The sequence below is a fragment of the Astatotilapia calliptera genome, chromosome 3, assembly GCF_900246225.1.
Source record: "Astatotilapia calliptera chromosome 3, fAstCal1.2, whole genome shotgun sequence".
Classification (NCBI taxonomy): domain Eukaryota; kingdom Metazoa; phylum Chordata; class Actinopteri; order Cichliformes; family Cichlidae; genus Astatotilapia; species Astatotilapia calliptera.
This window is the reverse complement of record NC_039304.1, coordinates 7720553-7734869: the sequence shown is the minus strand read 5'-3', so window position 1 is coordinate 7734869 and position 14317 is coordinate 7720553. Positions and strand designations below refer to the sequence as shown.

The following is a 14317-nucleotide window of genomic DNA, read 5'->3' as shown; positions in this document are numbered from 1 at the left end:
AAATTATTACTCATCACATCTTTTAAATGAAATGTGTTTCACAGCATGGGATATGCTAGAAATGACAATCAATCATTACAATGAAAAACACATCATTATTAAACTTGAAAATCAAATGCAACTGGATCAGAGCAGCTTCTGCTTTGATCCTATTTATATAGTATAACAAACCTAATGTAGACCAAACTCCACTTTCAATACTTTTAGATCTGTTTGTAATTCCAAAAAACGTATAATTCCTCTCAAATATCACACTGTATTTTCCACTACAGGCGGCACTAAACGCGTGATTGTGAGTTCCATACAATAGATACTGTGTCACCTTTGGCTGGCCAATCAAACACATTGTTGCCTCTCAAAAGTGGAGCAGCTATCAGTAACCTTCATTTTACACGAGAATCTCACCACAATGGTGTCTTCAGTGTTTTTCTTCTGTCTTCTGTGTCTGTTATTCGGAAAAATGGGTAAGTTCCATTACTAAGGATTCAGATTTTTGTGTTGTTAGGTTTTTACGTTTAACTGAAAGTGCATTTGTTTTTTTCTTCGTTTCCACTACAGTTCAGATGACAGAGTCGCAAATATTCTCATCTGAACATCAAGAGTCTCGTTTCATATCAGCTCAAGTTGGTGGAAAAGTGACATTAAAATGTTTATATGATGCTCACGTTTCTGCAAGAGTGTTCTGGTTTAAGCAAAATCTGGGACAAAAACCAAAGATTATCTCTCACTTTTTCAAATATAATGTGAACAACTCTTTTAGTGAAGAGCTCAAGAACAACCCACGCTTCACACTGGATACACAAGATGGCAAATATCACTTGACGATCAAAGATTTGCAAGTTTCAGACTCAGCTTCTTACTACTGTGTTCAGTATTCATACACTTTAACCTTTTTAGAAAACATCATCATCAGTGTAAAAGGTTCAGGTGTGAACATCAAAGCTGTGGTCCAGCAGTCAGCATCTGAGACCATCCAGCCAGGAGGCTCCGTGACTCTGAACTGTACAGTACACACTGGGACCTGTGATGGAGAGCACAGTGTTTACTGGTTCAAAGACTCAGGCGAATCCCATCCTGGACTCATTTACACACATTTGGGCAGAAACGATCAGTGTGATAACAAACCTAGCAAACAAACGCACACCTGTGTCTACAGCTTGCCAATGAGTAACCTGAGTGTTTCTCATGCTGGGACCTACTACTGTGCTGTTACCTCATGTGGACGCATACTATTTGGAAATGGGACCAAGCTGGAGCCTAAAGGTGAGTAACCTTTTCTACCTGTTGCTCACTTTATCAATATTTAAAGATATAGACAAGAAAAAGCTCTGTTTTTGGTGTGTTGCAGGCACGTTTAATTCTCAGGGCTTGGTGTATTTTTTGAGCGGAGCTTTGACATTCAGCTCCATCCTCAGTGTTTTACTGGGATACTTGCTGTACAAGACAAACAAAAGAAACAGACACCAATCGACAGGTAAGTGGAGTCTTTTAGGTTACATCTTAGACCGATTTTAGCTAAAGTTGGCTTTTCAATTAAATCAATGTTTCACAAACAGAATCTCAAGCAAGATTTTCAAGCGCCGCAACAACAAGTTCGGAGGTGAATATGTTTTTTAATGACTTCTTAAAGCGCTCTTCAACAAACTTTTACAGTCTTCTGTTTTATGGCTATTGTTTACATCTGAAATCATGTTCTTATCTACTTTGTACACATTTTCAACAGGGTTTCCAGCATGCTGACAGCCTTCATTATGCTGCTTTAAGCATTAAAATCCCCAAGAGATCAAGAACACAGAGAAACAACACCGACGATGAATGTGTTTACTCGGCTATAAAAAAATAAAGATGGACATTTGTAAATCATGTAGTTATTTCTTTGAATCTCCTTGAAATGGCTGCAGTCTTATCTTGTTATATAGATGTTTTTGTAGTTTCATACTGGTTAAATTGGAGCGATTCCCACTTAGGAACTGCATTTGTGATTTCACCTGTATGGCATACTGTAAATGTATGCTCTTTCTGCTGCTGTGGCTCAGGTGGTAGAATGGTTTGTCGGCCAATTGAAAGATTAGTTACCCAGGTATTCCTGTCCACATGCTGAAGCATCCTTCTCCATGACACTGAACCATGAGTTGCCTCCAATGTATCCATCACAGTGTGACAGAGTTACAGAGTGTTAATACTAGAAGAACACTTAGTGAAGATAAAAGTGTTCTCTGAATATGCTTCATTAAATGTATAAGACTTCTTGTCAGGGGGCTGGGTCTCTGACCCACCATTTTTGAGTTATTTTGTATTTTGTTGGTTTTTTTGGATTACTTATGAGATAATGTTAAGTTCTGAGGTTTTTATTAGTTCATCTTAGTTGAAGTTTAGTCTAGTTTAGGTTATTGTCAATGTCTCCTTGTTTTTGAGTCTTTTTCCGTTTGCCATGTGTTACCTCCTTGTCTCTGTAGGTTTCCCTTGTGTCTCTCTCCTCTCTGTCCCTCTCCCTCTCCGTGTCTCTTGTATCAAGCTTGTGTGTCCTAGTTCATGTCTCTCCTTGTTTCCTGTTTTATTTTGAAAGTCTTGTTTCCATGTTCATTGTGTTTAATTTTGCTTCCCCTGTGGCGTCATGATTATTTGTGCCAGTGTTCAGTCCCAGTTTAGGTTTAGTTCCGCCCTTATTTCGCCTCGCCTTGTTGTTCTCTTTTCTTGTATTAGCTGTGATAAAGGGTCGCTTTTTGTTGAAACATCAGGTTATTTCTCCGGTGTCTGCTTTTGGGTCCACTCCACAAACACACCAGCGCGCCCGGCTGTGACACTTCTAGAAAGATGCACTTTGAGTGGAAATTACCAGCCCATCTACTTTTTAGTGGGGTGGATTCATTGATAATATTCCACAAATTTCACAAGACAAAAAAGTGGTAATTATTTTTCCTTTGTGATTTTCAGGTAATTAACCAGCACATCCATTGATAATCACATAAATCTATTTCAGTCAGACAACTCAGGTTTAAATTAGATTTATTACAGCAGCAGATGCCCCAAACTAACGACTCCTTACAAAAATGTTTGATATAGAGATTCAAACATGCGATGCAGGACAGCAGCAGCACTGACTGCCAGTTTGAGAGGATGTGTGTGAGGAATTGGCCCGTTTGTGCTTTATCTGGCTTTGTCACACATACGTACTGGAGGACAAATGCCATTCACCTACTCCATCCACAAATAACAGTAAAGTAAATTGACAAAGAAATCAGGCCTTTTAACCATTGGTGTACAGCCTACCTACAGGGGAAACAGAATATTCACTTTTATTATAACTAGGATGAAATACAGCTATTCAATTATTTCAATTTAATTCAATTATGACTAAATCATATTTGCTACAAGAGATCCAACTACTTACCTGGGTCAGTTCTGTCATATTGATCATATTACAGGTGTGCTAATTGAAGAGTGAAAAGTGTTTATTCATGTATTGAATAGTAATGCAGAGAAACACTCAAACATTTTGTCATGGTCTGGGTGGGTACCTGCAGGTCTCTAACGGCGACTCCTCCTCCTTTGGGCGGAGTTCGGTTGCTCCTCCCTGGCTGACCACCTGTGAGCAATTATTCCAGCACTATATCAGACCTGCGCACTCAACTGTTCATCGCCTGAGTATCTGCTATCCCCATGTTAGTCAAGTGGAGCATTATTGCTCTGTCCAGAACCCGTGTGATGACTTACCTGTTCTTCTTGTTCTCAGAGGTAGCACCTGGAGTGGAGGTCTTGTCTCCCTCATTCTCGCTTTCCTGGACCTGGGCCGCTTGCTGCTGATACGACGTTGCCTGCCGGCCCACCACTCACTTGCCTGCCGGCCCACGTCTCGACCGCTTCCGGGCCTTCCGCCCCACCTGTCTCCTCCACCTGAAACCAAGTAAGGCAACTTAGTTTAACTGTGGAGGATCGTTGGTTGTCTGCTGGATCCCACTGACCGTGATCTCCTCTCATTCCAATGCCCCGGCCCCTACGTAGTCCTGTTTCCACCTCCCTGCTGCCTCTGCTGTTCAGCTGTCTCCTAGAGGTGTCTAGGTCACCCTTAGTTATCTTAGATTATCCTACGCGCCACTAGTGTGGTGGCGTCATTTTTGTTTTGCTTGTGTTTGCCTGGGGGCGGAAATAAATCCTTTGTTCCCTTACCGTCTCGCTTCGGGTTGGTTTCTGCACCTGTGTCCATCTCTGTTCCCTCGTGCCACTGGGCTGTGACACATTTAGTCTAAAGAGCTTGGAAAGAAAAGCGTCTGGACTTTAAGTTGCCTGAATATGTTTCACCTCTCATTCAAGAAGGTTCTTCAGTTCTAGGGTCAATTGGTGGCGAGTGCCAGATTAAAGCTCTCTAACTAATCACATGAGCCAAGTTGTGAAAACTGATATAGGTCACAATCAGCCAAGGCTTCCGGTGAACCCGCTGTGAAGCCTAGTCCAACCCTATCATGTCATTTCCTGAGGTCAAAAGGCCCGGGATGTGAGTGGGTGTTAAGGCGTCTAGGAAGGGATCTCAAAACTGGTTTATAGATGGCAGACGGTTGGTGTCGTAAACCACTACCTCTGTTCAAAGATGGTCGTTGACAGTGGATATTGATGGCTTCTTTCACTCCTTTCAAGCCAAGTCCATACACTTTTCTTTCGAAGCTCTATAGACTACGACGACCTGGATCACTGAGAACCTTCACAGACACTTAAACATATAGCAGTTCTAGAAGTGCAGGGATGTTTTTTTTGTAAGCCAGTGACCATATTTGCAAAAGACAGTGGTGCCATGTTACAAGCTTGGTTAGTAATTGATAAACTTGTGGCAGAGGTGTGGTCTCTAGCTCCGCTGCAGAGCAGAGGTGTTGCAGTGGGCTCAGGGGCTGTGCCAGGTACGCTGATGGGGCAGGTGGAGATAATTGTGTTAGCAAGGCCTCCTTCCTTTTAGTGAAGCTGGCGACCTGAGATGAAGGTATGTCGAGTGTTTAGTCAGCTGCAAAGCTGACTGCCAGGAAAAGATATTTGTGCCCAACCACAAAGGAACATTTCTGTGCACTAAATAAAAAAAACCCAAAACAGTCACCTGAATGCTGTGTGGGGTCCAGTTCTTTCTCAAAACTGTCAGGGTAAAATGCACAGATAGCTAAACAACAGGGAAATAGAATGTACATCATCATCAACTAGTGTACCACACAGCAGATCACTTTTTTTTTTTTTTTTTTTATCAGATAATTAAAAAATAGAAAGGGAGAAGAGTAAAAAAAATAAAACGGTCACCAAAATCCCCCAGCAACACAGTTTGTAGAAGTTTAATTCAGCAACTCTAATTAGTGGAAGTGAGGCCTGTAGACAGTGAATAATTTTTTGTCAGAAGTGTCACTTACTAAGGTTACTGCATTGTAATGTACTGAGCACTTATTGGTCAAAAAAATAATAATTAAAGATACAGTACACCCAGTCAAATCCATAACCACAGAGACTCAAATACCATGATCCAACTAGTAACACTATCTCCAGATGGTCTTTTTAACACATATGTGGTGGGGTGTTCCATGCAGTGCCGTGCAGGGAAGGCGGATGCACCGGCACTGCATCTGCAATCATGACTTAAATATTGTACTGGGTCCCATGTTTGTTGTTGTTGGTGATATGTACGACTGGCAGCGGGAGAGCTCCACACAGTGAGGTAGCAGAGCGTGTTGTTGATAAATTTCAGGCTACTTGGAACCTCATTAAGATCCAACCATGAAAAATATGATTTTTTGCCATTTTTCAAGTGGTCTTAAACTTTTGATTGGGACTGTACATTGATCCTTTCGGCAGGGCTCAGATGCTGACAACACAGGGCCTCTTACCATTTTTCTGTTTAGATCGGGCTTTTCAGGCACTGGCACCTAGGCTGTGGAACTCTCTGCCATTGTCTTTACGCTGTCTAGACTCTACTGACTCCTTTAAAATGCAGCTGAAGACATTTTTATACAAACAGGCTTTTAATTAATTTTAACTTGTATGTCTGATCTTATTGTAAAGCACTTTGTGATTTTTATCTGTGAAATGTGCTATATAAATAAATTTTACTTACTTACTTACTTTTAGGGTTTTGTTTTTCCTGTGGGGTCATGTTCACAATGTCTTTTTTTTTAATTTCGCTTGTAATGTTTTTTGTAACTTCAATTTATTTTTAATTTGTCTCCCGACAAAATGTTTTTTTTGTAAAGCTGATGTTACTGAAGCTCAACCACAATAAAATATTTAAAAACCTTCAAACCTTGACTCTATATGTGTGTGCAAGCTCAATCCAGTGATAACGCAGATTGTGTATGCATCACTTACCTGGGAAACAACTGACACATGCAAGGTGGTGTTCTGTCCAGTCAACATACATTGTTAGATCGGCATACACATGGCACAAACTGACAGCTATGTATGTTAGACGATACATGCAAAACTGCATTTCTCTTTTCAAAGAATACATTAAAAACTGCAAAACGTGTAAATGCACTGCAAACTGTGCAGCCCTGCAATTGTTACTATAAACAACAATTTGCTTGCCCTAAAATAAACATCATTTACTTACCATTTGTCATCCGTATGCTGAACCGACGGCTTCTATTCACATGGTGGGATTACTCTACAATGTGCAAGCAAGTTAATGCAATGTCCTCATCTTTTCTGACTGTTTTTTCACTAGTTTTACATTTGGCCAGGCTCAGCAGTAATACATAATGTTACACTCAAAAATATAAACGCAACACCTTTGTTACTGCTCCCATTCCCCATGGGATGGACGTAGAGACCTAAAATTCATTCCAGATACACAATATAACCATCCCTCCCAAACAGTGGTCACAAATCAGTCCAAATGTGTGGTAGTGGGCACATCTGCTATATTGAGATAATCCATCCCACCTCACAGGTGTGCCACATCAGGATGCTGATCTGACATCATGAGTAGTGCACAGGTGTACCTCAGACTGCCCACAACAAAAGGCCACCCTGGAATGTGCAGTTTTGTCTCACAGCAAAATGCCACAGATGCCACAAGCAATGAGGGAGCGTGCAACTGGCATGCTGACAGCAGGAATGTCAACCAGATCTGTCGCCCGTGCATTGAATGTTCATTTCTCAACCATAAGCCGTCTCCACAGGCGTTTCAGAGAATATGGCAGCACATCCAACCGGCCTCACAACCGCAGACCTCGTGTAACCACACCAGCCCAGGACCTCCACATCCAGCAGGTTCACCTCCAAGATCGTCTGAGACCAGCCACTCAGACAGCTGCTGGAACAATTGGTTTGCACAACCAAACAATTTCTGCAAAAACTGTCAGAAACCGTCTCAGGGACGCTCAACTGCATGCCCGTCGTCCTCATCGGGGTCTTGACCTGACTCCAGCTCGTCGCCGTAACAGACTTGTGTGGGCAAATGCTCACATTCGATGGCGTCTGGCACGTTGGAGAGGTGTGCGCTTCACGGATGAATCATGGTTCACATTGTTCAGGGCAGATGGCAGCTGAGAATGTCCCAGTTCTTGCATGGCCAGCATACTCACCGGACATGTCACCCATTGAGCATGTTCGGGATGTGCTTGACCGGCGTATACGACAGCGTGTACCAGTTCCCACGAATATCCAACAACCTCGCACAGCCATTGAAGTGGAGTGGACCAACATTCCACAGGCCACAATTGACAATCTGATAGACTCCATGCGACGATGTGTTGCACTGCATGAGGCAAATGGTGGTCACACCAGATACTGACCGGTTCTGGGTCCCCAGACCCCCAATAGCGCAAAAAACTGCACATTCCAGGGTGGCCTTTTGTTGTGGGCAGTCTGAGGTACACCTGTGCACTACTCATGATGTCAGATCAGCATCCTGATGTGGCACACCTGTGAGGTGGGATGGATTATCTCAATATGGCAGATGTGCCCACTACCACACATTTGGAATGATTTGTGACCACTGTTTGGGAGGGATGGTTATATTGTGTATCTGGAATGAATTTTAGGTCTCTACGTCCATCCCATGGGGAATGGGAGCAGTAACAAAGGTGTTGCGTTTATATTTTTGTTGAGTGTATATGCTATACTAATGGTAACATGATGTGATACATGGACTGTAAAGATTGCACAATTAGTCCAATTCCTCCAGGATGGCACATAAATACTTGCTCACTCCCAGCACAGTTTCAAGAGCAAGAAAGAGATTAGAGGAGACAGCCAGTTACTTTGGATACCTGACTGTCATTAGGTATTGGGATGAAATACTCTGACTCATTCTTAGACCTTACACTGGTGCAGTGGGTCCTGGGTTCCTCCTGGTGCACAACAATGTGAGAGTGTGCAGATAGTTCCTGGAGAATGAAGGAATTGATACCACTGACAGGCACCAACACTTGCCTGACCTCAATCCTCTTGAACATTATGTTTCAGTACTTTTGACACCACCAGGTTGCACCACAGACAGTCTGGTAGCCCAGTGATCTGGAAGAAGGACATCATCCATCATCTCATCAGGAGTATGGCCCAGAATTTTCAGGCATGCATACAAGCACATGAGGGCCATACAAAGTGCTGAGAAACATTTGAATTGCTGAAATGAAACTAAGGCAATGAGGACTAGCCTGCTGCATGCTTTTTCTTTTTCTTTATGTTGGGGGTGTCTTTGTCACTACTACTAATGCAATGGGCCATTCTGTCTGATGCTATTCTACAGCATTCTGGAGGGCCTTTCCTAGGCTGGCTTTTAAATATAAGGGTCTCAGTCATCCACCGATGTGTTTCAAGGGAAAGCAAAGCAGTATGTTGGGCATTAGCTTCACTGCAAGTGCTGCAGACAGTAAGCCAGTTACAAGTTACAGGCATCCTGATTTTCCGTGATCACTCCTATAATCTCTCCTTCTCCTAAAAGGCAATGACGCCCTGGTTTTCAGCTCACAAAACATTAATATAAGAACAGGCTGAGGACTGAAGGAGTTGTGGAAAACTTTCATGACACAAGCTTCCAGAAAGATCTTGCTTTTGAATTTATGTTCGCTCATTTTTGATGCACAAGGCACTACTGAAAAAACACAGCATCTCAACCCCTTTGCTATTTATTTTCTGCCTCCTTAAGAAGCCAGTTGTTGTTTTTAGGATAATGTTTGGGTGTTTGACCAAAAATAGATGCTACCTGAAAGAAATACCAGGTAACAGTTATTTTCATACTGTTACCTGAAATGCGCTGTACCAACAGTCCATTTCAGGCAGCTAAATAATTAGCTAAAAAACATATTCCAGAAGCTACATGTTAACATAAAGAGTGAGGGGATTGCAAGGTCAAATGCCTGTCCAAACTTACCATGTTACCTTTGCTTTTATTCTCACTTCTACAATGAAAGTGAGTGGACATTTCTTTTTAGTTTTCACAGCATCAAAAAAGTGTATACAGACCTCGTTACTGTCTGCCTCCTCTGGGCAGCAGGAGAAGTGTGTCAGTCATACTGTCACAAAGAGATCGATATCATGCGAACATCCAGCAAGTGCCGGGTGCCTTAGTCTGTCTCTTTTGTAAATGTACTGAGTCTGTAAATGATGAACAGAAATAAGTTCCACTATGTGTCCTCACTTGTGTTTACACTCTTTATAATGATCAGTTTTAGACTGAAAATATTAAAAAAGCAAACATGACACAACCATTATGGACCTGTTGCTATATCATCATATCAAAGGAAACAACCCTCTGCGTAAAATGCACAGAAGACATATTTCATCCTGGGGGCAGATCACATGACTTTGCAATGGCCAATCAAAAGCTGTCTCGTCTTTAAAGAGTGGAAAAAAGTCAAGGTTCATTTCATTTAACACAGAGGTTTGCACACGATGACACCTCCCAAATTTGTTTTCTATGTGACATGTCTGATCTTGGGAAATTTAGGTGAGTTATGATTTGTTTTGATTCCATCAGTGGTTATGACTGCTCCTCTATACACATGTGTTAATGAAATGTTTCCTGTAAAATTAATGCTGTGTCTGCGTTGTCTCATTCTCTATCAGTTCAGTTGACTCACCAGAATTTCTCCGTAACTCATAAGCAAGAGAGACGGTTTGTATCAGCTATTGTTGGTGAACACTTGACTTTACAATGTTTCTATGAAGCCAGTGATGCAACGAGGTTCTACTGGTACAAGCAGAGTCTTGGACAGAAACCAAAGCTCATCTCTACTCAGTATTTATTTAAAGCAAATGGGACTTTTCATGATGAATTCGAGAACAATCCATGCTTCACCCTGGATACAGAAATAGGGAAAAACCACTTGTATATAACAAACTTGCAGAAGTCAGACTCAGGTTCTTACTACTGTGCAAGGTGGGTTTCTTCAGTCCTAGAATTTGCAGAAGGCACTACTGTCAGTGTAAATGGTTCAGGTTTAAACATCAAAGCTTTAGTGCAGCAGTCAGCATCTGAGACCATCCAGCCAGGAGGCTCTGTGACTCTGAACTGTACAGTCTACACTGGGACCTGTGATGAAGATCATAGTGTTTACTGGTTCAAAGACTCTGGAGATTTTTACCCAGGACTCCTTTACACCCATGGAGGCAGGAACGATCAGTGTGAGAAGAACGAACAAACATACAACTGCACTTATAACCTGCCAGTGAAGAGTATAAATGTGTCTCATGCTGGAACCTACTACTGTGCTGTTGCCTCATGTGGACACATACTGTTTGGAAGCGGGACAAAACTGGACTTTGAAGGTAAATACCATTATGACTGAGCTTAGTGAAAGTTGTTCCAATTCACACTTCTAAAACCAAAAAAACTAATGGATGCAAATCTGTTTCTGATGTGTCACTTTATGCAGATAATCGTGCTTCTTTCTGGACTTTCTGGAGCGGCGCCTTTGCATTTACCTCCATCCTGAGTGTACTGCTGGCTTTCTTACTGTGTATGAGCAATAACTGTGGCTGTGAATCTTCAGGTAACAACTGTTTTGTTTTTAGCTCACAACTTCTTCTAGAACTTTGAATGTTAATATTTTTTTTTCTATGCTGCAGAGCCTCAAGCAATCCCTTCCAGAGCAGATGCAAAGGTGAGTTAATACTGTTCAGTTAGATTTTACTTAAGGAAAAATCCATCAGTGGAAATATATTTTTTTTAATACGTTTCTTGTTTTTAGGGTTTTCAAACAGAGAAGCTCATTTTTGCTTCTTCAACTGTCAACCTGCACAACCGGTCAAGTCAGAGAGATCAGACCTGGAGTGAATGTGCGTACTACAGTGTGCAGCTACAGTGGTACAAACAACAGTAAAACTGGATGTGTTTCATTTGTTATTAAGACACAATTTTCTTCTTTTGAGATTAACTGTAGAATAAAATTCAGATTTGAACATTTCTTTCTTTCATAGATTACTTGTGCTGTTTGTGGTGTGCAGATAAAATATAATACCTGCATTTGTGGTTTCTGTTTTATTTGTTGGGGGGGGCGTCATAATCACAATAACATTATTTTGATTTTTCTGCTGGTAAATGATTTTTGTAATTTTACTGTATTCTAAATTCTTCTCTCAACAAAATGTTCTATAAGATTTTTTTGTAAATCATATGTTACTGAAGATAAACCACAATAAAAATTGAAAGACCTTCAAAGCTTGACTTTATATGTGAGTGCACGTTCAATCCAGTGATAACACAAACCCAAGTGACTGTTAGTGACAGTTAGTATCGTGTGTGTCAGAGAATTCAGCTTAACTCTAGATAATAAATAAATGTAGTTGTTCTGGTGCCAAATTAAAGAAATAAACTAGAGTTAATCTATTACCCTACACATGAATACAAGAAGAACATTCAACCTCCACACTGATTGTCCCAGTATCATATAAAAACGTCACTTTTCAAATGAAATTTTTCACTTAAAACTCTGGTTCAAATCAACTTTGAGGCTGCATAAAACATCTGCATCTAAAAAAAACATACATAATAATTTGTTTATAATTCATCATATTGAAAATGGAAGTGTCTGCTATTTGTATTAATAATATACACTGATCATGCATAATATTATAAGTACTAACAGGTGAAGTGATACGTGTGAGTGTCACGATATTTGGGAGCAAGTAAACACTTTGTTCTCAAAGTTGATGTGTTAGAAGCAAGAAAAATAGGCGAGTGTGAGTATTTGAGTGAGTCTGAGTTGTGGGCCAAATTGTGATAGACAACTGGGTCAGAGCATCTGCAAAACTGCAGCTCTTGTCACGATTCACAGGTGGTCAAAGCACACTGATATATGTGGGGTGTGTAGGCTGGTCCTTTTGGTCCCATCCAACAGATGTCCTACTGTACCTCAAACTGCTAATCCGGGTGCTGATAGAAATGTGTCTGATTTCACAGTGCATCACATTCATTTGAGTATGGGGCTGCATAGCTGCAGATCAGTCAGGGTGCCATCTTGATCCTGGTTATCAGAACTGGACCACGAAGCAATGTAAGAAGGGTTTGTGTCTTAAATGTAAAACATCCTTTGTGTATTTTGACTTTAAACTCTGAAGAAACCTTGCATGTTGAGTCTCCTTGGCTAAGCAAACAATCACAGTCTGGTCTGACGAATCACATTTTCTATTATATCACATGGACAGCCAGGTGGTGCCTTGCTTACCTGGAGAACACCTGTCACCAGTGTTGGTCAAGTTACTTGAAAAAAGTAATCAGTAACTAACTAGTGATTACTTCCCCAAAAAAGTAATCCCGTTACTCTACCGATTACTTATTTTCAAAAGTAATTAATTACTTAGTTACTTTTTAAAAACACGATTTGCAACATGAATAGGTGATAAAGCGATAGATCTTTCAGCCCAATTCTACTTTTTCTGCATAATTCATCATACAAAATGTAATCAAATGGAAAAGTCTCTTTTTTTTAAACTTATTTTATCAGTTTTAATCTTTTAACTTTATGCATCAAGCAAAAATTTAATTATATGCAACATTCTCTGACTTGAAGAAATTAGTTTAACATTTAAACCTATTTTCTGCACATTCCAGCACATAAAATAAAATATTTTTTGTGTTTACACTCAGTCTTTCAAATAGATGCAAGTAAAACACAGCAGAAAATAAATAAAATCAAAGACTAGCGGTCCTGTTGCTCTATTTTCACCTGTAAAGCAGGAGTAGAGTAGGCGGAGGTTTACCCTGGTGCAGGTGTGCCGCAGCGGTCAGTGGAAGAATCCGCGAGTTTCTCTGTGAGTTTCCCATTACGTCGTTGTGCACTCGGAGCTTGTTTAGGGTTTTTTTCGCTGTAAAAATAAGTTTTCTTCCCACGCACAACGGACACTAATGTTTTTGTCATTTTTTATGGAATCAAACTCAAAGTAAGGTCAGTACTTCCACGCTTTAAACACTGCATGCTCATACTCTCTCCCGCACTCAATATATGATCCATTGTTGATCTGCACACAGCTGTTGTCACGAACGTCGCACTCGCTTACGTCACTGTCATGAGACATTCTCGCAAAAACATCACGGTTTTAGTAACGCAGTAACGCAGCGTTCCTGCGGGAAAGTAACGGTAATCTAATTACCGTTTTTGCAATAGTAATCCCTTACTTTACTCGTTACTTGAAAAAAGTAATCAGATTACAGTAACGCATTACAAGTAATGCGTTACTGCCCATCTCTGCCTGTCACCAGGTGAACTATGGGAAGGAAGAGAGCAAATGAAGGCAGTGTGATGCTTTGGCAATGTTCTGCTGGGAAATCTTGTGTCCTGTCATTAATGTGGATGTTGCTTTGAGACGTACCACCTTCCTAAGCATTGTTGCAGACCATACACATCCTTTCATGGAAACTGTATTCTCTGATGGCTGTGGCCTACTTCGGCAGGATAATGTACCCTGCCAAAATAGTTCAGAAATAGTTTGAGTAGCACAATAACGAGTTTGAGGTGTTGACTTGACCTTTAAAATCCCCAGATCTCAAGCCGATCAAACACCTGTAGGATGTGCTGGATAAATAAATCTGATTAATTGAGGCTAGACTTCATAACTGACAGAGCTTAAAGGACCTCTTGCTAAGTTTTTGGTCACAGCCAAGAAGTTGCTAATGAGCAGCAAAAGTGTAAAGTAAGTGTAAGTTCCTTCTGTTCCAGAAATGTTTAAGCTAGATGGCTAATATGTATTTACGTGTAAATGTGTTTGTCATGGGCTGGGTCTGTGACCCAGCATTTTGAGTTTGTTTTGTATTTTGTATTTTCTTATGTTTAGTATGTGAGTTCTTGTGTTATTCTTACTTAGGGTCTAGTTGAGTTTTAGTTTAGCCAATATTATCATCTATGTCTCC

General features: G+C 40.8%; 2 protein-coding genes across 2 annotated transcripts; both read left to right on the top strand.

Annotated features, from left to right (window-relative positions):
• Positions 1–460: 460 nt before the first annotated feature.
• Positions 461–1843, top strand: LOC113012005 (uncharacterized). Its single transcript, XM_026151944.1, has 5 exons — positions 461–464; positions 559–1263; positions 1349–1474; positions 1557–1600; positions 1724–1843. The coding sequence occupies exons 1-5, from the start codon at positions 461–463 to the stop codon at positions 1841–1843; spliced, it is 999 nt and encodes a 332-aa protein (XP_026007729.1).
• An 8018-nt stretch (positions 1844–9861) lies between these two features.
• LOC113011999 (immunoglobulin kappa light chain-like) lies at positions 9862–11291 on the top strand. The gene is made up of 5 exons (XM_026151930.1): positions 9862–9916; positions 10036–10737; positions 10845–10961; positions 11038–11072; positions 11160–11291. Exons 1-5 carry the CDS (start codon positions 9862–9864, stop codon positions 11289–11291), a joined length of 1041 nt encoding a protein of 346 aa, XP_026007715.1.
• Positions 11292–14317: the final 3026 nt, after the last annotated feature.

Bases quoted from the DNA above. Each gene is read 5' to 3' on its own strand.
- LOC113012005 (XM_026151944.1), top strand. The intron at 1,264-1,348 runs GTGAGTAACCTT...GGTGTGTTGCAG, and splicing joins GACCAAGCTGGAGCCTAAAG to GCACGTTTAATTCTCAGGGC. The intron at 1,475-1,556 runs GTAAGTGGAGTC...TTTCACAAACAG, and splicing joins AAACAGACACCAATCGACAG to AATCTCAAGCAAGATTTTCA.
- LOC113011999 (XM_026151930.1), top strand. From the start codon at position 9,862: ATGACACCTCCCAAATTTGTTTTCTATGTGACATGTCTGATCTTGGGA. The intron at 9,917-10,035 runs GTGAGTTATGAT...ATTCTCTATCAG, and splicing joins TCTGATCTTGGGAAATTTAG to TTCAGTTGACTCACCAGAAT. The intron at 10,738-10,844 runs GTAAATACCATT...CACTTTATGCAG, and splicing joins GACAAAACTGGACTTTGAAG to ATAATCGTGCTTCTTTCTGG.